This window comes from Telmatherina bonti (genome assembly GCF_933228915.1).
Source record: "Telmatherina bonti genome assembly, chromosome: 3".
Taxonomy (NCBI): domain Eukaryota; kingdom Metazoa; phylum Chordata; class Actinopteri; order Atheriniformes; family Telmatherinidae; genus Telmatherina; species Telmatherina bonti.
The window spans coordinates 16224621-16248505 of record NC_136621.1 but is presented as its reverse complement, the minus strand read 5'-3'; the positions used below and the strand labels follow the sequence as shown (position 1 = coordinate 16248505).

The 23885-nt window shown below is 40.2% G+C and overlaps 1 protein-coding gene across 2 annotated transcripts; it reads right to left on the bottom strand.

The window, feature by feature from the left end:
• Positions 1–19: 19 nt before the first annotated feature.
• patl1 (PAT1 homolog 1, processing body mRNA decay factor) lies at positions 20–23503 on the bottom strand. 2 transcript variants are annotated; one of them, XM_079264402.1, is made up of 20 exons: positions 23446–23503; positions 19908–20013; positions 16455–16682; positions 14824–15066; positions 14558–14634; positions 13173–13253; positions 12883–13083; positions 10983–11084; positions 10786–10872; positions 8591–8808; positions 8318–8462; positions 6118–6238; positions 5938–6035; positions 4763–4822; positions 4534–4679; positions 4286–4445; positions 4084–4209; positions 1749–1840; positions 1511–1660; positions 20–276 (listed from the first exon to the last, which is right to left on the bottom strand). In XM_079264402.1, exons 1-20 carry the CDS (start codon positions 23458–23460, stop codon positions 255–257), a joined length of 2478 nt encoding a protein of 825 aa, XP_079120528.1. In that variant the 5' UTR covers positions 23461–23503; the 3' UTR covers positions 20–254. The 2 variants fall into 2 exon arrangements, with proteins under 2 accessions (XP_079120528.1, XP_079120529.1); XM_079264403.1 differs by lacking the exon at positions 23446–23503 and adding an exon at positions 21763–21778.
• Between the last annotated feature and the right edge of the window lie 382 nt (positions 23504–23885).

Below are 23885 nucleotides of genomic sequence, written 5' to 3'. Positions count from 1 at the left end.
AAATACTTTTTAATTTTCATCACAGGCATAATCGTAAACAAGATATTTAAAAATGCAGATTCCTTTTTTATTGTCATTCAGACGTCTGTCTTTCACACACACAACCAGGCTAAGACAAAGAAAAAGTGACTAGAGATTTTGACGTAATAAAATAATCCATCGTCGACTCTCCAGACACAAACACACACGCACACAAACACACTGAAGTTCTGCATGGAGGGGAAGGAGGGATGATGGAGATACTGTGGTAACTTCTACCTGGACAAAGCAGAGATCCTGAAAGAGAAAAGATCAGATTTAATCTCAACACTCCTACAGTGGCAACATGTTTAGTCTCCATGCAGAACTCATGAAGCCAGTCTGTGGTCCAACCTACATCTAAAACAGGTTTCAAGGACCACCTACTTCTGTCTACCCAATATTCCCAGAATGAGGAACATCCTGCCTTAAGAGTGATGCAGGAAAACTTGAACATGAATTTGTTTCTTTCAGATTGGACTACTGTAATTCCTGATTATTGGTCTGTGCCAGAAATGTTCTAAAAAGTCTCAATGACCTGTGATGGATTGGCGACCTGTCCAGGGTGTACCTGTTCCTGCGACCCTCCACTTTTATCTTCTTTTTATCGGCTTCCCATTAAATCCAAAGAATTCTCTCCTCCCAAGCTCTTAGTGACCAAGGTCTGTTGGACCTTAAAGATCTCAACGTTGCACATTTTCCCAGCAGAACACTTCATTCTCAGAATGCTGGTTTATTTGTGGTTTTTAAAAAGGTTATGAAAGTCAAAAAGGAGCCACAACCCTCAGTGTGGAAGCAGCTCCCAGTATGGCTTCAGGAAGCAGACACCCTCTCTAACTTTCAGCCCAGGCCTCAAACTTCCCTTTCTGATAAATATTCCAGTTGAATCCATCAGGCATTTTGTGTTTGGTGCACCATAACAGCGGTGGCGAGTCTTAATGAACATGTCTGTTTTATAACCATGTCATACCATCAAAATATTTTAACACTACAAGAAGAAAAAGAATATTAGCAAAAGTCACAAATACATTTAGACTGCATGTGGGTCTCTGTGACTCATTACATGGAAAACCTGTCAGCATCACTGTACTAGTTAGACATCTGCACATTACTGTAAACTCTAATTCATCTGATTTTAACAACTGAATCCTAATCTAAAACAATAACCTGGTTGTAATAAATTATTAAAAATTGGAAATAGTTTTAAACTTTTACAAAAGTGGTTCATTTTCTGTTTTATCTCTGGTGTTTAGGCTACAAACATGTATGTGAACAATTTCTGAGTGATTTAATTTATTTTTTTTAAGGATTTTAATTTTTCTAAGTGAATATGAATTTCTTTCATGGGGATGAATAACATATCTGCCTTTGTGTCTGTCTATCCTTTCTGGTCATAGCATTACCACGATAAGAGCAGTTAATCTCTATTTTTTACAATTTACTCTCAGCAACACCGCTGCTTCATAGTACGAGTAAATCTAAACAGACTCACTGTAGCTTCTCTTGTAACAGCTCCAGCCTCTGTCGGTCCACGTAGCGTGAGAAGAGGGAGAGCAGGTTTGGAGGGGTGAAGAGAGGAGGAGAGAGCGATGAAGGAGGGACACTGAGCAGCTCCCTTGTCACAGAAAACACCAATTCAGTCCTGAAGACAGATGGGGGCCAGGTGTGAGGAGAGGCAACGGGAAGCAGAAAACCATGATGAAGACGTGGAAGAATCAGAGGGAGCTTACCATCGATTGTCGTCCATGAGCTGACAGTTTGGGTCGGAGCTCTGCATCCTCTCTCCTTCACTCAGGATCAGATACAGCAGTGTCACGCCAAACTACAACACAAATACTCGTTGGTTTAAAAGGTTTTATAAAGAGTTATTTCAATCTGAAATGAGCTAAACTGACTCTCCTGTAGAGATTTAGGAAACAGGAAGTTGCATAAAATAAGAACCTGTTTGATCCTGCTAAATCAACGTCACCCAGGAGTTGCATGTTTGATGGAGATTAGACAACAGATGAACGGATAATCCTAAATTCCTGATCAGAACGAATACATGTGAAAGATTTTACATTCAAACAGACTGTAGGAGTCTGGGAGAGAAAACACATCAGGGTGGAATAAATCAGAATTTCTGCTGAGATCAGGGTTGGGACGGACCAGGTATCAGACTGGTAGGTCTACATTTTGTTCATGTGAGCGCTGCATATCTGTTAACTAACTAAAGTTGGCTGGACGTCTGTTTCCTGGAGACGATGTTTCACCTGTCTTCGGTTCTGACCAGGTAGAAACGAGTTTCAGGCTTATAAGAAATTCAGAGTTGGTTGAACTTGTTTCCACACACCTCCAGATGTCCAGAGGTTGACCAGTCCAGATTCAGTGACCTCTAAATGTGAACATGTAGAGTTTGATTTCCTGTGTTGTGTAGTATGTGTTTTTGGGTGGAAGCAGCCTCTGTCTGAGGTTTTGAAGTGCACCAGATGACTTTTTTTTTTTTTTTTTTGGAGAAAATCCTTTGTAATTTCTCAGACACTCCCGCCACATATGAAATGATAATTATATTCTTGTGCTTGTTTTTCTTCTGTTTCTGTTATTTTTTCCTGATTTCCCAGCTTAGTTGAGAAATGTCCCATTTGGATATCTACAGGTTTTTTATTTTGGTTTTTTTTTAAATCCTTTTGTATTCCTTCAGTTTATTTCCGCTGTGTCCCAGTGGGTGATGAAACACTGGTCTGTGTGGAGGTTTCCAGTAAACAATCTGCACCATAATGTCAAACAAAGGCTACATGCCATCTTTAGCATTTTCTTGAGTGAAGTTGGAGTTTTTGTTCTGTGAATGTTTTGATGATTTTCACTCACATGTCATCCACATATCTTAACCATTAACTTGGTGTTTCCTTTCTGGAGCTCAGTGCTCTGCTGGAGATCCCATGATGACACAGTTGCTTTCTGCTGCCTTTATTCAAGTTGTAGGAATAACTGTGACCTGGACAACTAACACTCTACGCCAACACACACTCTGTTCAGGAAAGTACCAACTTAAATAATCACTGAATGATTACCCATCATCTGATATGCAAAGACTTTCCAGCTTACAGAAAAACTGGAACATAGCATTATTTGCCATCTAGGAATCCAACCATTAATTATTCTGCTGCATGCAAAGATATTATATTCTGTCTTAGTCCTGATAGGGGCAGTAACATGAGTAATCATCACTGCAGATCAGGTGCAGTAAGAACATTAGTTAGTTGGGAATAGGGCTGGGCGATATGACGATGTACCGTTTTGACGATAGAAAATGTCTATTGTTTCATAAGAGGCTCGATCATTTATGAAGAAAAAAAACAAAGAAAAAATACTTTATTAATCCCCAAAGGGAAAATTCAATTTATTTATTTAATTTATGACACGATAAGGTGCTTTACTGCAGTATTTTATGTCAAGATGCGCTTTACGGCATACACGCTGCAATATATAAACAAACATTGAGAAATACGGTAGAAGATGCGTTTCAGAGCAGGGTTACTCACTAAAAGATGACTAGCCAACAAGAACTGATGAGCTTGTTCTTAAAAAAAAAAAAAAAAAAAAAAAAAAAAAAAAAAAAAAGGGGGGGGGGGGGGGGATTTGATGCTGTTCAAATATGAAAAGGCCGACGTGGAACCGACAACAGACAACTCACAGTCCCAACAACAGACTCCGACATAACTAACTCATTTTATCACCTGTGCAAGAATCAGAATAAAGATTACAGAATAAAGAATAGGGTCAATGAGCAAATGCCGTAAAAGCAGCGTCAAGTGGTGGTGAAAGCGCTTGTAAAAAACTCCAGACACAAATGCTACAACAGGCATCTACCCGTGAAACCTCATACAGCCAAAGTTCCCGCAGATGGAAGGAGATCACTGCTGCCGTTGCCAAGCCCATCTGACACATAACTGATGACTGACACAAAATTACACAAACAGTTTTATATCGTTATGTATGTCGTTATGGAAATGTAAAATGAACTATATCAGGATATGAGATTTTGGTCATATCGCCCAGCCCTAGGTGGAAAGTATGTGTGTTCACCTTGTTTTGCAGCACTGTCACCAGTTGGCCCTCGCTTCCTTGAAGTTCCTGCAGCAGATCCGTGAGGGGGGAGCTGGACAATGACTGGACGACTGAAGAGACCGGCTCGACTAACCAGCACAGCACCTGAACAGATGGGCAGACATCTTGGTCAACATGGCGCTTGGATGCATTTAATTTGACCAAAGGCTTCTTCCTTTACCTGATCCTGCTTGTCCTTCTTGGCCAAAGCAGGAATGTTGCGGGCGATTGCCATGACAACAGCAGCTGCTTGGTTTGAGGGTAGAAATGGGAGGAGCCTGGCAATGAGTCGCTTGCCCTTCCTCACTGACATGATCATCACACACTGCTCATCGCTCACTCTGAGGGAGAGAAAAAAAAAAGCCTTTTGTTAATCTTCCAGCACAAAGAACGTGCTGCAGATCGTCATCTTGTCCTTCTGCGTCTCACCTGGCGTCCCACTCCTTTTCCCGCAGAGAGCCACACAGCTGCTCGGTGTTGGTTTTATGCTGCTCAAGCAGAGCCTCCCGGTCCTCCTCTGGGGTCTGGACGAAACGTTTCTCAAAGTCCTGAACCTCCAGGAGCAAGCTGTACATCTGCAGGAGAGGAGTCAGAGACATTTTACAGGTGTGTTCAGGTGTTTCCTACAGCAGGATTCAGGATGCTGTGCTCGTCTTACCTTCTCCACCGTGTAGAGGATCTGTCTCCTCTTGTTCCAAACCTGCTTTTCTCTCTTCTCCTGCAGGTAAACACAACATTTAACAACTTTTAAACTCCAAAGGTATTTTTGAGGTTCCCGCACTAAAATGACATGCCCATAAATAAATAAATAATCCATTATCTGCAAATTCAAACTCTAAACAATTTTGATATCAAAGTAAAGCTAAAACTTGTGAGATCTCATCAGAGATGGAAGCGCTGCTGATGTATTACAGCGGTTTCATGAAAGAGCTACTAGCATTTTTTTTTTTCTGAAGTCCACCTCATCTGGCTCTCATTGTCTTCAAAATCATTACCAGTTTTTCTTCTCTAGTAAAGCATTTCTTTGGGATGCTATTTTATCAAAAAGTAGTTAAAAAGTTAAGGAAAACACAGCAAGTCTACATTTTAACTCAATTTGAATTGTATCGGGATGAATATCCTAACTCCAGCTTCAATCTGCTGATTCTCACTGAATGATGCTGATGTCACCTTGTTTTCATCCATATTCCTAATCCTCAACAGTAAGGAGAGAAATATCTGACAGACTGACAGAACTTTGTCTTTCTCAGCAAATTCATGCAACCAGGCAGAATATAGTCATAATGGAGGGAAACTGCTCTCAAAGGACTATGGGAAATGGACTTTTTCTGTAAATAGGGTTTTATTCGGGTGGACAGAGGTTTGAGGCCAGATAGCAAAGTTAAAACAGAATTCCTGATGATGTTTTTCAGACATGAAGCAGAATTTTTATTTCTTCTGCTTGAATGAATCTTTGTTAAGATAAAAAAAAACAAAAAAAACCCGAAGAGCTCTGTGCTTTCAGAATATACATAGTTTGTCCATGTTCACACTGTGGGGGGAACAGGTGGAACCATAATTTGTGTTTACATCTTACTGCAGACTTTGTTTACTCGCTCTTTGTTTATTGTCCCAGCTGTGTTCTGTGGTAATGAAAATGGTTTTAATGGGCTTTTAGCTGGAATTCAGGACTTTAAACACATACCACACATTTATATTTACATAATACACTTAATGTTAAATTCTGTGAAACAAGATGTTTATGCCCCAGATGGGACTTAAGATGGTAACCAAACCCTTGCCATAACAGGAAGTAGTTTGTATAAGCGAAGAAGCTGTGAAATATTAACAGACCTCATCGTCTGAGCGTGTCGTCACTACGGCGTCAATCATCTTGCGGGGGTTGTTGACGCTGGAGACCGTTAGCTTCCCCAGAGATCCTGCAAACTGAACTGTGGGCAAATCGTGTACAATTAGTAAACATGAAGAGATCTCATTTGAGAGGGGGTGCGCTGCTTTTCTGCTGGCTCTTACCTGGTCTGTAGGTGTGTTCAACCTTGGCAACCTGGGGGGTGATGAGCTTGGTAGTGTGTTCCTTCTTACTGCTGCTGTCTCGTTCTCTCTCCTGACGCTTCTCCATCTTCTCATAATAGTTCTAAAAGAGTCAAAACACACACAAACACTAGTCTTACACAACTGGCCAATTTCTTACTTCCTGTTTACACAAATATTTAATCAGTCAATCACATGGCAGCACCTCAGCACATTTAGTCCTGTAGACATGGGCAAGATGACTTTCTGAAGGTCAAACTGAGCATCAAAATGAGGAAGAAAGTGGATTTAAATGTCTTTGAATGTGGCATGGTTGTCGGTCTGAATACCTCCAGGGTTTACAGAGAATTATTAAAATTAAAAAGGAAATCCAGTGAGCGGCAGTTGTCTGGACCAAAATGTCTTGATGTCAGAGGAGAAAAGGAAGACAGACTGGAGATAGTAGAAAGGCAACAGGAACCAAGATAACCAACCACGGTATGCAGAACAGCATTTCTGAACCACAACTCATCCAACATGAAAGCAGATGGACTAGAGCAGGGGTGTCCAGCTCTGGTCCTCAAGGGCCACAATCCTGCCAGTTTTCCATGTATTGCTGTTCCAACACACCTGACACAAATGAATTAGTCACAGAACTTCAATGGTTGTTTTATCTGATTAATGTGAGCCAGGTGTGAAAAAGGTGTAAAAGTTATACATTGAATCTCTGCAGGACACTGGCCCCTCAGGGACTGACTTTGGTCAGCCCTGGGAAACACAAGACCACACCGGGTGCCGCTCCTGTCAGCTGAGAACAGGAAACTGAGGCTACAATTCCACAGACTCACTGAAACTGGACAGTCAATAAAAGATGGAAACATGTTGCCTGGTTTGATGAATCTCTATTTCAGCTCCACATTAAGGTGATAAGAGTCAGAATTTAGCAAAAACCATCTAGAAAAAAATAGATCCACTCTGCCCTGGATAAATGCTTTACACTGCTGCTGGCGTAAAGACATGCAGGATTTTCTTGGCCCACTTTGGGCCACTTAACACCAACGGGGCAATGTTTTAACATTACAACGGACCTGAGTATTGTTGCTGACCATGTTCATTCCTTTATGTGCACAGTGTAGCATCTTCTCACGGCAACTTCCAGCAGGATGATGCAACATGTTACAAAGCTCAAATCAAATCTCCAACTGCTTCTTGAACATGACAATGAGTTTGCTCTACTCCAATGGCCTCCACAGAAACCAGAGCTTCTTTGGGACGTGGTGGATTGGAAGATTCTCATATTAGATATGCAGCCAACAAATCTGCAGCAACTGTGTGATGCCATCAATTCAATATGGAGCAAAATCTCTGAGGAACATTTCCAACACCTTGTCCAATGTATGACACTGAGAATTAAAGCCTTTCTGAAGGAAAAAAGAAGCTCCAGCCTGGTACCAGAAGATGAACCTGTTAAAGAGGAAGGTGAGTGTGTCTTTTTTTTTTTTTTTTTTGCTAATACTCAAAGGCATAAAGATACATCCCTTTATTTATATATCTTTAATAAATCCACTGTGCCCCTTAATTTTTTATCTTAACACAATCAACAACTCTTCACCGACGCAGGTCCAAATCTTGAACCAGTTTTTTGCATTTTGACTCTTTTAAAAGCCAAAACCAGAACAGAACTAATATTTTACTGATGCAACTCCTCAAAAATATTAACTGGGCCGATGCTACATCACACAACATGTTTATAAACAATAATGGTTGTCTGCAATAGTTTTGAATCAGTATACAGGTGACATTAATACATAATAGGAACCTAAACCAATAACTGATTAGTGGTGATGATAAACCACTATCAGCACCTGGTTAATCAAAGGCTATGATTGTTCTGAGCACAGTGGACAACATTTTAAACTTTGGACATGTTTGTGAGGCTTCTTTTAGAAAACCTCCCATGTTTGGGGGAGAAAACTAAACTTTTAATATTGAAAGGAAGAACAAGTAAAGTTTTACCAGCTTAATGTGGAAATGCAGCAAGTCCCTGAAACCCAAAGTAATTTCTGATTTTAGGAAGCAAATATTTGATTAGCCAAAGGTTACACGTGTTGTCAAGCTACCATTCTAACATAATTACCTCTAGTCTGAATCTTCAGCATAACAAAAGCAATAAACCTATTTAAAAACGACACAGCAAGCTAACCTGGTAGTAGTAGTCGTCCAGGTAAGGGTCAGTGCTTTGCAGCTGCATCATCTGGATTTTGGTGACCCATTCCTTCTCTTTCTGGGTCATCAGGTTACTGTAGGGGTCTCGGCTGCGTCGGTCCCCTCCAGTCCTGGCCCGGTCCCTGGAAAGAGGCAACAAGCCGGACTAATGTAGAGCTGTTTTCATGAGGCTCACCAGTTACACAGGACTGGTGTTCTGAGCCATTCTGCAGCTGTGTCATCAGTTCAACGTTTACACTCTCGGCCTTACCCTCCTCTGCTCTGCATGCGCTGGGTGAGCATGCGGCGGTGCTGCGGGTGGAGGTGCGTGGTGTTATGTCGGATGGGGGGTGTGTGGTTGGGGGGTCCATGCAGTGGCGGGGGGCCCATTCTGTGGCCATGTGGAGGAGGAGGGCCTCCAAAGAATGGCCTAAAACCTCCACCTGGTAATAAAGGTGGGGCAGGGCCGCCGCGAGGAAAACCAGCCACCTTGAGATAAATGGGAGAAAGTTCAGAGATGATATAATTTCTTTTCTGGAGGTCGTTTCTGTCTTACTGTGGGTTCACACAAGGGCTGGGTGATATGGATCACTACTTAAACCTGTTACATACTCCACGAGGCGCAAGAACTGAGTTCTTGTTCTCGAGACTGCAAGAACAAGAAAAAACGTCCTGTTCGGCAGGTCCATACATACTCCACAAGAAGCACGTCTGCAGCGGGGAGGGGTCACTGCGGGGGGCGATGTCTGCTTTTATGTGCGAACCAGTTGTTACCTCTGCCGAGGAGGTTGTTTTTCCCGGCGTCTTTTTGCTCAAGATAACTTAAAAGGTTACGGGCAGATTTTTATAAATATTTCAAAAGTTGTTGCAAATGTAAAAATGAAAAACTGATTAATTTTTGGTGGTGATCCGGATCACCGTTTGGATCCAGGAATTTTTAAAAAAGATTCTTTAACATCGTGATTGGTGAAGGTTTCCGCTCTAAGTGATTTTCTTGTTTCATATTTGACAAGCAACTTGGTCCGCGGCAGGGTGGGTCATGCACGCGGCTGGGTCAGAGTATTTTAATGCCACATGTAAAAATGTTTGTACTTTCTCACCACCTCGATCAGCTGTTTTATCAAAGCAATCTGTTTTGCCGGGAACAGCCAACACACGGAAGCCGCAACTCCGCTTCATGCTTTCTCCGTGTTAACCACGCCCACCTCAAATGTCCGACCAATCACACGATACTTCTCGGGGCCCCGCAAGAAAAAGAGTTCTGCCAGCCCGGTGTGTCGAGAACTGTCTTCAAACACATCCACCAGAACAAAATGACGTCATTTTCTTCTCAGAGCCTCAAGAACTTCTCGCTTCTTGGAGTATGTAACAGACTTTAGGCTCATAGTTTTTGCTATATTATGAAATCCTTCCAGCTGCAGTGTTTCCTCCACCATTATACTGGGGGACAACCTGCCCTACACCCAACAGCAAGTTTAAGTTATTTTCATCTTCTCTCATACCATCTTATACTCTCGACTTTAGTGATATTGCATAGTTATCTCGCTTTCTCTTGTGAGGCAGAATATGTAAACAAGTCTGTATGTGATTTTGTTTTGGGCTAGAAGACTGGAGTACAGTCTGGGTTTCAGTCTGACATCTAATCAATCAAAGTTTATTTCTATAGTACTTTCATACAAAAGTGGCACAAAGTGCTTTACAAGATAAAAAGCAAAAATAAAACAAGGTTAAAAACACACCCCCACATACAAAAACAGAATTTACCCCAAGTCTAACACATACACTCACTTTTTAACACACACTCACATAGATAAAACACATAAAACAATCTCATCAAACCAATCTTAGGGATCCATCCACATTGGGACACTAATCATGTCTATAGAGGCCACTGCCTTAAAAAACAAACAAACCCATATAATATTCAATAAGAAAGGTAAATAATTTAAATGACAATCATAAAAGGAAAGTCTAAAAACAGAACTAATTAAAAGCCAGATTAAAAAGATGGGTCTTGATACTTTCTGCAGTAAAAGGTGGAACAGATGAATTCTTCTCAAACCTTTATGTCCAAATTTGTTTTAAAATATTCCCTACACAAAACATTACTCAGTTTCTCATGTGCAGTTTTCAATCTGAATCATATCCATTCACTCGTCTGTGTCTGTTGCACCGATAAATGCGGTGGGAGCTGTGAGGCTGGGGGGGGTAGGGTTTCGCTCAGATTCAGGGATAGAGGTAGAAATTGTATTCAGGAAAAGGAGAATTAATCAACTCTGGTATAAAATTATATCACAATTTAAGAACTCAAAGTGTCTCAGAATGAAGGCAACAGGTCTGTTCTTGGGCTGAAAATTTTAACCCTAAACTCTTTTTTAGCTCTGTGTGAGGGAAATTGAGGGAGCTGAAGAAAAGATTTAGTTCCTGGGTTGAAGCATCACCTGCTGATCATACTAAGATACCCACCTGAGAGTTAAGTAGCTGGGCTCGTTGAATCTGAGACAGTACTGGACCAACTCTGGGAGGGAACGGGCCGCGACAAAGTGGTGAGTTCTGAACACAAACGGAATAGAAAACATGAAGGTCAGCAGTCCAGACTGGAGCAGAAAATGTCCCGGAACAGCAAATCTGCAGGACGAAGGGTGGGGTGGAAAGAAACTCACAGCTATATTCAGGAGGGTGTTGGGTGACAGCCGCTCAGGGAAGGGAGTGGGGTACCGGTGCTGGACCGGGGCTCTCACATGAACTGCCGTGGGATGGTGGATCTACACATCCAAAGGACAGATGGTAACTACAGCTTCAGTCTGAATTATTGAACACGCCACAATGCAACTAAAATACCAAAACAAAGAACAAAGGGCACCAGTGGACAGGAAGACATCAGGGCCTCTTATTTATCAACCATCATTATGTACAGATTTGCACATATTTATCATTTTCTTCTTAAAGATATTCTTAAATATATCTGAGCTGCTTATGTACATAATCTGGTGGTAAAACTAAGAAACTGCTTAATTTTTTAAGGTGTCAGGAATCTCCCTCTGCATTCTCAATCTGGTCAAAATAATAATTAGATGTTATTATAATATAGTTAATATTAAGAAAAATAAATAGGTGTGTAACTTATTTTTTATAAAAACCCACAAAAAACGAATGATAGATGGATGTGAAATGATAATCAATTATCTGATAGTATCAAATAATTCAAACTCTCCTTTGTGAGCATCAGATTATCAGCTGATCCGACTGCCAACATTTCTGATCAGATGCTGAGAGATCTTGTTCCACAGTGATCTTGGATGTGTTTTGCTAAGTTATTTAGTCTATTCTGGAGGGTTTCTGGAAAATGATATGAGACAGGAGGCAGGTGGGACATTTCCTTACCATCTCTGAGCTACTGTACAGCATCTGTGCTGGATCTCTTTTCTCCTGACTAAAACACATTTATTTCTCTTTAACAATTCAAAATCAGATCAAAAGAAGTGTGCTGCAATGATGATCTGAATGTGTGCGCAAGTTCCATTGAATCAAGTATCCTTCATCTCTATAGAATATGTAAAACCATCTGAGCTTAGCCAAATAGCTTCAAAGAATAAAAATGCATTATTGAGGTGGAAGTTCTGTTGGTTTCTGTCCAGCAGCAGATATGATTCATCTCTGTGCTAATGAGCTTTCTAAAATATTTTTATTGAATTGTTTTAATAGGTTGTCTGATGGTTTAATAAAAGATTTTTCACTGCGCTGATTTTATATTCTTTGTTACTTGAATTTTTTTTAATGCAGAAAATTTTTCAGTGTTGTTGAATAATGTGAACTAAACTTGAATGAGTGAAGCAGAAAACATCTGTTTATTTCAAACTAGAGATGCCCCATATTATCAGCATGCAGATATCATCGTCTGTTATCAACATTAAAAGGCAACTTTGAAAATTATTTGTTTCGGTTTTTACTTTTACCGACAACTTTTACACAACATGCACATATTACAGATCAAACACTTCAGCTCAGTCTACCCTAACTCAAAATATAATTTATAGTTTTCCAAAATTTTTTTGTTTTGTTTGGCACAACTTGCTCCAAAAATATCTGTATCGATGGATATTGGTATCAGAAATTAAGAGTTGGACGAAATTGATAAATCTGATTTTGGTAAAAAGGCCAATATCAAACATCCCCACTTCAAGCTCAGTAGAAATCTAATCTCCCTCTCCATCACAAAGGTGGAACAGGTGATTTCAGCACGACATCTAGAGGGTCATGTTTTCTCTATCTGGTTAAATGAGGATGTTTCCGAATGCAAATGAGCATGAACGGATAAGACCTGGTGATTTAGAACATGCAAGATTTAAGGCCTGTCCAGGTTTGATAAATATGAATTTTTTTTTTTTTTAAACTTAATTCTAAATTTTACATTTGTAGGATGAGTATAGGCCAATAATGTTCCTACAAATGATTGATAAATAAGGCCCCTATTTTCTGCAAAGCATTTTCTGCAACCTAAAATTGTTCTTGTCATTAAAACAGTGCAGAAGGAGGAAAGATGATGAGTTATTTACTGCTCACCTGATGATTCAGGCTGTGGCTCATTGGCTGCTTTGGTGGAGTCCCAATAGGCACCGCCCTCACTGGAGGAGAGCCGATAACAGGAGAGGAAGAGCGTGGGGGTGGAACCCTCTCTGACAGATCCCTCCCTTCATCGTTTCTGCCCTGATGAGGTCGTTTAGGGAGACCCACCTCTTTGATTATTGACATTAGTGGACTATCCTGAAGGAGAAGATAAATACAAAATTATCTGAAATCAACAGATTTTCTTGAACATACAGATGTTTTGGGGATCATAGAGTTTTCCTCACCTCCATATGTGTGGCCAATCCAGGTGTAACACTGACTGGCCCAAAACCCATGTTGTTCTCCCAGATATTATGAGAGTTCATCTAAAGGGACAAAGAAAAATATTCACCGAAACTTCTTTTCAAGGATGTTTTCCTCACAAACATCTGGTCTTGTGTCAAATGAATGTGCAGTAGAAGCAGGAATTAATCGAGAATACAAGGGAACACAACACCTGGGTGTACTGGCTATTTTACTTAAGGACCCCGCATTGGACCAACAGAAACATCTTCTAATAAATCCTCTTTATTTAAAGTTAAAATAACCTTTAAATTATAAAATACCAGCCCAACTTTTCTAATAGTTTTCTCCACAGTAGCATTATTACTCAAGGTATGCTCTGTCACGTATTACTATAATTGCCATTACTGCACTTTAGTTTACAGTTTACTTCATTATACTTCAGTATTTTACTGCATGATTATTGTGCTACATTTATTATCAATGGGTCCTTTTTACAATTACTTACAACTATGACTCGTTACTGTTATACACAGTTATTAATTTTTACATTTCCAATTGCATAATCATCATTAATATTATCCTATTTACTGCTGTTGGTTTTATTACACTGCTTATTATTCTATAGCATGCTGTAGTTAATTAGCATATTATATGGTTTTACAATAGCATATTATACTCTGCTGCAAATTCAGTATACATTAAATATTACATGTTAATTTTAAATTATACTACTACACTATTAGTGTATACTACTGCCTTGTTTCTTAATAATTTACTGTTTACATTTACACTTTTTACCTTTACTCAGAGTGCATCACGCAAAAACACAGCTGTGTTTTCTGGTCCATGTCTTGTCCTCTCAGGAACAAATAAAGTTTTTTATTGAATGAATTGTTGCGTTTTATTTTGGTTCTAAACAATATTAAAAATGTTGTAACAAATTGTGTTAATATCTACAGGAGTGATTTGGCTGCTGTGGATATTTTTTTTTTTTTATAATTTCTTTTGTATAAATCTAAATCCTGTCATTTTAAACCCAATCTGGTAATTTTTCATCAACTAGAATCTTACAGATTATAAAACTTATTATCCAAGATTTAATCTGACTAAATGTTTGGATCCATAGTTAATCGATAAGACATAAAAAAAAAAAGGCTTGACACCATCTCTGACTTGTATATATGTTTTATTAATATGTTATATTCAAATATCTATATTACTAAAATTGATGGGAGTTATAAGTAAGAAAACATTTAGAACAACAAATCTTTTTATAACATTTCATCATACATAATGTGGCACAAAAAATGTCAAATATATAATATAATATAATATAATATAATATAATATAATATAATATATTCTAAAAAATTCCAAGCCTCACCTGGGCCATAGGAGCGGCTCCTCTACGGAGCAGGTGCTGCTGCTGTTGGTAGCTAAGCATGGCTGAAGGAGGAAGGCCTGAAATGAAGCAATGTGAGCGTCAGGTTTCATTAAAATCTGGAAACCATGAAACCATGGACTGGATACCAGAACATTTAGGTGTGATAACATGTGTTGGATGTTGTAGCTGTCACCATCACATCTACAGTTCTGGCTCTAACTGTGCCAGACTAGTTTGGGGATATTGGCATACTGTCTGATGCTTACCTGAGGCGGGGGGTCCAGGAGGCAGCTGGTTTTGGGGGTGACGGGGATGTGGGATGGAGGTGGGCTGTGGCAGGATTCTAGGTTGATCTAACCCATGCAGGGCTGACAGGCTGGACCCTGCAGAACTGGAAGATGGACCAGGCTTCTCAGCAGCTCCAACCCCGGCAATGGCAGGGTCGGCCTCCAGGATGAGCCGGGCCAGGGACTCAGCCAGGTCCCCTCCACCTGCTCGGTCTTCAGCATCTGAAATGATGGATTATTGTCTTTAAAACAAATATTTTCAAAAAAGTTGATTCTACCCAACAGGTTATCTGATTGTTATAAGAAAGTTTTAGTTTAACCCTTAAAAGTCCACTAGATCTCCGACTCCAGCGAGTCTGATCATTTATGTCATTAATAGTTTCTCATGAACAGTAATGTGTAAATCTGTGGGTTGAATTATGGTGGATTGCTTACCCTTTAGGTGATCTAGAAAGAGTTTCTAGACTTTTCTATCCCATCCAGGAGGTTAACAATCAAACCACAAACTGTAGTGTTTAGAGGCTGGTTATGGTAAACCAGAGTCTGCAGAGACCATATCAGGGGTGTCCAGCTCTGATCCTCAAGGGCCACAATCCTGCAGATTTTCCTTGTGTCCCTATTCCAACACACCTGATTCAAATCAATCAGTCATTGTGCAGAACCTTATTGACTGTTGGATCCATTTAATGTGAACCAGAAGTGTTGGAACAGGGATACAGACCTGAAGGAGAGCGGTGCTCGAGGACCGACTTTGGACACCTCTGCTCTATATGGTAAATCCACAATGAGCAATCAACAATACAACCATTATTTATCACATTTTCATCATAAAAATATCACTACTGTGTTGCCAAGAAATCTGTATTTTTACCAGGTAATGATGGTGAAGCTACATCCTGTCAAACTTTCCACTAAGCAGATAGCATAGATTGACAGTAATGTCCAATCAGGAGCAGCCAAAGGTCAACAAGTGAGCAGAAAGTTCTATGTCTTTCTGAAAAGAACAAATATAATGGACCTCTTTGGGTAGAATAAAACCAACACATTTTTGATGTACACTGGCACCAAAAACCAGCTTAGCAAAAGTTAGTTTTGTGAGGGTAGTACGTAAATATAAAAATAAATCACTGTACAAAGCAAAAACCAACTGGAGTAAATATGTACATATTTTTGTTGTTTCATTGTTTCAATGTCAATATTTTTTCACCTGAAAGCCAGCACATTAGAGAATGATAAGGGTGACAAAATTCTTGGTCACTGTTGATCTGTGTGTTATTTCTACAAAGTTCTTTTACCCATGAATTCTGTTTTGTTGTTTAGGTTGGTCTTTATTGTGCCATCTATTGATATATTCCCTTTAGATAATTTTAGCCTCATGATCTGACAACTGACACTGTCCTAAAAAACAAAATGTCTCCATGTTAACTGAGATGAAGAGTTCAGCTTCTACACACAGTTTTATGTTAAAAACAAACATGTGGACCAAAAATAGTTTAAAGAAAAAGGCTTGGAGTCTTTGGGATTAATTACCTGCTGGTTGAGATGATAGAGGATCAAGCTCTTACACAGAAACAAAGCAAGGAAACAAATCCAGCGAGGATGTTACTGACCTCGTGAAGGCAGTCCAGAGGAAGACGAGGAGAAGTTGAGTGTAGGGAGGGAAGATGGGAGTGAGAGATTGCCTGTGGAGGAAGGGAGACGTTTGGAGGACAAGTGCTCAGCTCCCCCTACATCCAGTTCTCCTCCCATCCCCCCTCCTCCCAACCCCAGTCCTGCTCCTAAACCATCGCGCTCATCAAGCTCAGCAAGGCGCTTGTGCTCTTCCTGCCAATCGTCATCTGGAAGAGTCAAGACAGAAGGAATCATAATCAATTAGTCAGAATCAGCAAGTCATCTATGCTGCAGTCACAATGACAGATTCTTGTGGTCTGTTACACCAACAGATTGCAAACAAGGTGGTACAGTAACATCTCCATTACGTTAAGCAACAACACCAGACAGTGTTAACATGAAAAAAATCTACATCCAAAGAGTCCTCTGGATCACAGAATCCATAAAATATGAAAAACTGTCAACTAACAAAAAAAAAAAAGGGGGGGGGGGGGGGGGGGGGCATTCACACCAGGATAGTCCAGAGGGGCTCTGTCCTTCTGGGTGGGATTAGCAAACGATTTCACATCTTCCTTTGGTTTGGTTTGTGTTCAAATTACATTATAGTCAAGCGGACAACACTGCCTACGCAACGTTTCATAGATAAAACAACTGTCTGCTATGGGGCAACACTTCCACAAAAACAGAGCTTTGCAGGTAACAATGGCAGCTTAAATATCATGCAGGTGGATATTTATTCAGTGTGAGCGGGTCACAGGATTTCTTCTCCCAGTCTCCTTTCTTATTGTTGTGGACATGATGAGTGTTTGACTGGTCAGGCGTTGTGGTCACTGTCATTGTAAAGTCCTGCAGGAGTATTTTCAAACCTAGCATTTATTCCCTAGCGAGGAATGTTCTCCCAATCAAATTAATAAAGCCCCCAAGAAGCAAGGTCATGGTCTTTTCCTTTTTTCCCCCCCATTTTGTAAATGAAAACAAAGACAAAACGACAATGATCACATTAGATTATAGGAGTGGGAAAATCAAATATCTGGATTTTTTGTTTCACAACTTGAAAATCGATTTTTTTTTCAAATAAATTAAAATAATCTATATTAAAATTTCTGTCATTTTTATGGATCTTTTTACTTGTCTTCTTGGGCATTATAGCAGCAGAATTATGGTCCAGTTACTGTGTTGTTTTTTCCCATGAAAAATGACTAGTTAAAAAAGTTTTGTGCGGAGATGCAAACAGATCAGGTTTGGTCACTGTGATGGATTTGGGTCCACAAAACTGTAACCATCTTGCGTTTCCTAATTTTATTGTTGTACACAAAACACTTATTCTGAAAACATGCTGTTAGCTTCGTTCTTTCTCCCACCCAAACAATAATCTGCATAATTTCCTTCTTCAGTTTGAGGCTTTATTGCAGTTGGAATATGTCGCTTCATTTTTGGTCCAAACTGGGACCCCTCTACGCCCAAGCAGACCAGAGTCAACTTCTCTGGTCTGTGGTTAGAGTGTGGTTGGTGTTCACCATACGCATGTCGGCAGGTGCAAGATGATTAGGATCTTCAATTCAGCAATGGCGGTTCAGCAATATGGCATAACACAAAACAACTGCCAGATCTATCTACATCAGTCAGCTCTTCAGATGTAGCAAAGAGCTAACCCGGAACTAACGGGAGCCAACTAAGGCTGCTTGATTATGGCAAAAATTATTATCACCGCTAAGTTTTTATGCTCTCATGAGGGAGTTTTTCAGATGTTTTGATAGAGAAACATAGCAAAAGTGTAATGGAAACACATTTACAAGTCCCCAGACATGACAAGGAAGGGGGGGGTCATGTGACCAGTTTATTTCTAGTAAAGATGGCGTGATGCAGAACAAACATTGAATTTCAGAGTTTAGGAAAAGAAAATGAGGGATGAAACCTTGGAAAATTTGTAGCAAATTCTCCACAGTCAGTAGAAAACCCCAAATTAACTCTACGTGCCTACTTTGCATAAACCGCAATTTTGTGAAATCTAGTTACCTGCGTTCAATGGAAACACCCGCAAATCACAACTGTTTGTTGAAACTTACAAATATTGCTTTTATTTTGTGAAAAAATGTAATGGAAACGCAGATGAGGCACTGGTTGCAGGGACAGATATTTCTTGTCTCTTCTTTACTAGCTGGGAGTGTGTGTTGACGTCACTATAAGGTACGGAAGCTCAAAAGGTGCTGGCGGGACAAAAGAAAAAAGTCAATTTTCATAAAAATAAAACTTCATAAATAGAAAATTCAAATTAATAGATTAAATGTATTAATCACCCAGCCCTAAAGTAACATGAAGCTTTGTCTTGACAAAGTGCAAATACTGATGTAAACTAATTATAAACTATGTTGTAGTGAACTTCCTCAATCTACTGCAATTATTCTATATTGCACCTGCAGCCGGAGCTGACTGTGAGATTCGTGACAGAAACTGTAGAACAATATGCGCCTTCAAGTCAGTCGCCAAAACAACAGCACAAGTGTAAATTTGAAAGATGGAGAGAGAAGAGGAGAAAAAATACAAATAAAAAAAAATAAAATAAAATAAAATCGAACATATTTTTCGGGCCATAAGGCGCACTTAAAGCTGCTCATTTTGGCAAAAATCTGCAGTGTGCCTTTTAACCAGGTGCGCCTTATGTGTGTGCTGAAGCCCAAAATCAGTAAAAATGTTCAATTTTGATTGTGCAATTTTAGTAAGCGCTCTGCCTGATAGACTGTGAGACCATTTACTGCCGTCATAGGGGCGTAATACGAGGAGAAAATGAAAGAGTGGCTGAGAGAGGTGCATGTAAAGAAACTGGTTGTTTTTTTGTTTTTTTTATACATCACCACCTCTGTTGATCCATGACTCCATGCGTGCCCATATCACCACTACTATGAAAAGTTAGGAAAACAAATGAATTTTGAGCTTATCATCATCTCCAGAGGATTAACGGAAGAACTACAACCGCTGGAAATTGGTGTAAACAGGGTGTCTAAAGCTAAGTTGCGAGCCTTAAGGAAGCGATGGATGAGAGATGGTAAACACACCTTCACAAAGACTGAGAGGCAGCGTTGGCCGAGTTACATATGTTAGGAGATTGTGGATGCCTGTGCTAATGTATCTCCATCAATTGTTGTCCGAGCTTTTGCAAAAGCCAGTATCATCGTTGAACAGCCACCCAGCAATGACATCAACTGACAACAAAGAGAGAAATTGCGCCCAGTATGCTTAATGGCAAAATTGCCCAGCTGTTATTTTCCGGCACAGAAGATGAGGACTTGTGTATGACCTGAAGACAAAAATAGACTCTGTAATTGAGACTGCGCTTCATAACGTAGTGCACCTTGAAGCCCGAAAAATACGGTAAATAGCCTTAACTGCATAACTGTGATGTCTGCAGCTCACGGGCTCCACAGCAAATCAACAAACATTTTAGCAGGACTCACCGATGGCTCCAGCTCCAAATGTGTCATCATTAAACTGATCAATTTCATCTTCCTCCTCTATCAGTCCATCATCTTCCTCCTCCAAGGTACAGTCATCATCCAGGGACTGGAAATAAAGAAGGTAGTAGTATTATAGTTATCTGTGATCTTTTTAAATAGTTTCACAAGCTTAAAAGAATTGAACCAGAACATACTGCAAGGCTGTAACACTGAGTCTTTAAACCTGTTAATTTCAATCAATCCATCAAATTCCTACTGTATCTCCCGGTCAATGATATCGTATCATCTTCCCGAGTGGGACAAGAGGTAATAGCAGACCAGCAGATGTAATCTCTCCAGGATGTTTTTTTTTTTTTTCTTGAAGCCTCCTCATACTGGTTCGTGAAACCCTGACCCCAGAGAAGTTTAGAAAGATGCCCAAACCTTCTCATTGCTTATTTAAACGGAGAGCAGCATTTCTGGTTCCATGTTCCTAATTTTAAAAGTCCTTGAAATGACAGCATCTCAGGTCCATCTGCTGACACTAAGCTTAAAATAACATAATTTATAAGTACTTGGGTCGAAATGCCTGACTTGCTCTATCCTTTAGTAAAATCCGACTACATCTGAATAATTAAAGCAAAATAAAAAACATCGGTATGGTATGAAAAAGCAAAAGCTCTCAGAGACCAGACCTCTGTCAAGCAATTTCATTTTTCTTTTTATTAGGGTCCGAGCCATACGAAGTATGGCAAGGCCCTATTGTTTTCCAAATGTTTATTCTTCTATATTATTCTTCTCAGCACAACTCGGCCATTTTTGACCCCCTTAGACCCCGTGAAAAGTTGCGAAACTTGGCACACACCTCAAGCCCGGCGAAAATAGCGATATTCTAGGGTCCGCATGCACGCCAATTCAACAATGCCTCGACAGCGCCCCCTAGAAACGCCAAAGATGGCCCGTAGAATGGGGTGTCAAAAGTTTACTTTGACATAGGATGACGAAATTCGGTACATATGTCTAACACCATAAGACGACCAAAAAAGTCAATCGTACACCTGTTGTCATGGCAACGGGTTGTCCGCCATCATGGCGTTGACGGCCATTTTTTTGCCTGTTTTTGTCGATTTGGGTGCATCGTATTTGAACGAACTAGTCTGAGGCAATTCATGCGATTGGCTCCACATTCGCCATGGAGCTTCGTGACAAGATGGGGACCAAAAGTTATTAAAATCTTTCTGATAGGAGAAAGCGTGTTACCGTGGCAACCCATGGAAAACAACCTTCTCGCCATGAAACACGGTTCACTCATGTCTTCGCAGAAATACATGCGATCTGCACAAAAATTACAATAATTCATATTTGGAGGGTCCTTAACGCATTGTAATATGTATTGGGGGGGGGCACTTTTTGGGGGGGGGCCCTAGGGGCCCGATCGTCTACTTTGAGCTAGGGCTACGAAATTCGCCACACATGTGTATCAACCCTAGACAAGCAAAAAACTCAATTAAGCACCTGTTACCATGGCAACGGGGTGTCCGCCATCTTGACACCATCACATATTTTTCTCAATATGTGAATTGTATTTCTCTATTAAAATGAACTGGCTCTGCGGGTCCTTTACATGTAGCATTAGGAGAACCAGGACTCGGGTGGAGGGTTCGGCATGAGGCGAGGACCCGGTGGATGCCGCTTGCGGCTTTAATTATTATTTGTTTATTTTTTGTCAGTGATTGTGGGCATCATTTTTGAGTTAGAAGCTCTGATGGCATCATTCTTATATTCTCATTCTGATAGCAGAACGATGGTCTGGCTGCTGTACTGCGCTGAACACATTTAATGTTTCAAGACTAATATCCATGGATGTTAGGCTCACCTTTATTCTTTATTTTATCATTTATATCATAAGTTTGTTATTTCAGCTTATAACTACTGGACCGGACCAGAAGAAAACCTACAATAGAGAGAAAGGATGAGAAAAAAGATGGAAGAAAAGAGAGAAATGATGAAAAGAGAAATAATAAGGTTCTCCAACATTCTCGAGTGATTACAGGTCAGGATCTCTGATCTAACCAAATACCATCAAAGAGCCTTAATTTTATCCAATACCATGACAGAAGTTTTGGACAGTCTGGATGCTCCTTTTGCCCCTTTTTTCCCCAGCAAAGATCTGGAATGTTTATAGGAATGACCACAATCCAGGTTTCTACAGTGTAATGGTTCATTAGAGTCCAGAGAAGTCGACTCTGGAGCTCTGGGCAACATTAACATACAGCTTATTTTCTCCTCAGTAAATTCTGAAGTGACATCTGTGAATGTAAGTCTGGAATGAAGAGCTTGATAAAATTTTCCACAGCAATCCTTATTCAAGTGGTTCTATCAGCTCATCATGAAAGTTCCTGATGCAAGTCCATGTGAGGGTTCAGGGATCATAGTGTCCACCTTAGACTTGCTCTCTTGTTCTTTACACACTAAAACTCCTCCAGACTAACTTAATGGTTTAATGACATTCTAGCTGCATAGGAGATATGTGGCAATCCTTCCATTTAACTGTTAGAAATTTTGCTTTTGAACACTTGATTTTCTTACATTTGGAGACAAACAGAAGATCCTCAGTCCATTTTTAATTCTTCAAAGACTCATATTTTCATTGATGCCATGTCTAAAATAATGTTTGAATACTTAATTTCTTAATTTGGATATCCATACTTCATTATTGACCCTCATATGACCATACAAAAATTAAACATTAAAATAATAAGATGCAACATGTCATCAGGGCTGCATTGAAGTTAATGTAAGAATCCCACTTTTCTTTCCACTTTGTCCCAATTTTATTGTCTCTAAATGCGCAGCTTGCACATCAATGGACCGTTTATACATGTGGGATATACTGCAACACTTATTGGTGATTTAAGTTGATGCATCAAAGACAAACTAACATTTTGCAGGGGTGTAAATAAATTGTTCACATAATCACTTCGACTAAAAGAAAAAACAAATTAAACAGCCAAATCGGAATATCGATTCTTTCTTGAAAGCAACAAAAAGTGGGGTAGATTAATAAGCCGCATTAATAATTAGCTAATAGTTTATATTTATTAACTTGCAGGTATACATACAGAAACAACAACATAAATTGTCCACGACCCTCAGACACCCTGCAGGTAGCCAGCTAGCCACGATGCTAACACTGACGTTACATCACGTAAGACCCACGTCGATGAGAAACTGGGTCTCTAAGCTTACTCTGTACCAGGGTGTCAAGATACTCACCACACTCCGACTTTTTTTTAAACGTAGTGTGATTTACAAAGCAGCCTGTTTATTCCCGTCAGCAGTGGCGGGGAGGGCTCAGCGTCCCTACGGTTCATGTCACCAAACCAAGCGGGCTGCCTCACAGGCCGCCGACCGCATTGAAATCTGGCAGCCGCGTAAACAAAAGGTAATACTGGACATATAAACCTTGCGCAGGCTGATGTTACCATAAAGTCTTTGTGAAACATCATATCTTAGAGTCAAAGGTAGCGTGTGTTCACTTTTAGAGGTCATTACTCACCTGAAATCGAAACATCTATCTTCAGACTGTCGGGAAAAGAAGTGCATCGGGAGCGAGGCGGCGCGCAAATGACGCAGCTGAGACGTCGTCCACTTGAACGTGCGTGACAGGGCAACAAGCACGAGCACGTATTTGGGCGAATACGGGTGCGGCGCGCGCAGCTGTTTTCTCTGTTTACAGCAGATGATAAGGAAGAGGAAGCATCTGCAGAGTACCAGCTGCAGAAACGCTAACGTAAAGGTAAACAAACTGTGTGAAAAGGGCCTGCATGAGGACATATATTGTGTCCGGACACAAGGTGTGTCTGACTTTTGTCATGAGCTCCGAATATGACCTGCGGTCACTTCCGGAAGTATCTGGGATCAAGATACTGAAGAGTCAGAATCCTGACATATCTGTAGGGGATATTTCACTAGGTCTCAGAAGAATCTGGACCATTT

Coding starts and splice junctions, on each gene's coding strand:
- patl1 (XM_079264402.1), bottom strand. Junction 10,873..10,982: donor ACACCCTCCTGAATATAGCT/GTGAGTTTCTTT, acceptor GTTTGTGTTCAG/AACTCACCACTTTGTCGCGG. Junction 1,661..1,748: donor CTCATGGACGACAATCGATG/GTAAGCTCCCTC, acceptor ATCTGTCTTCAG/GACTGAATTGGTGTTTTCTG.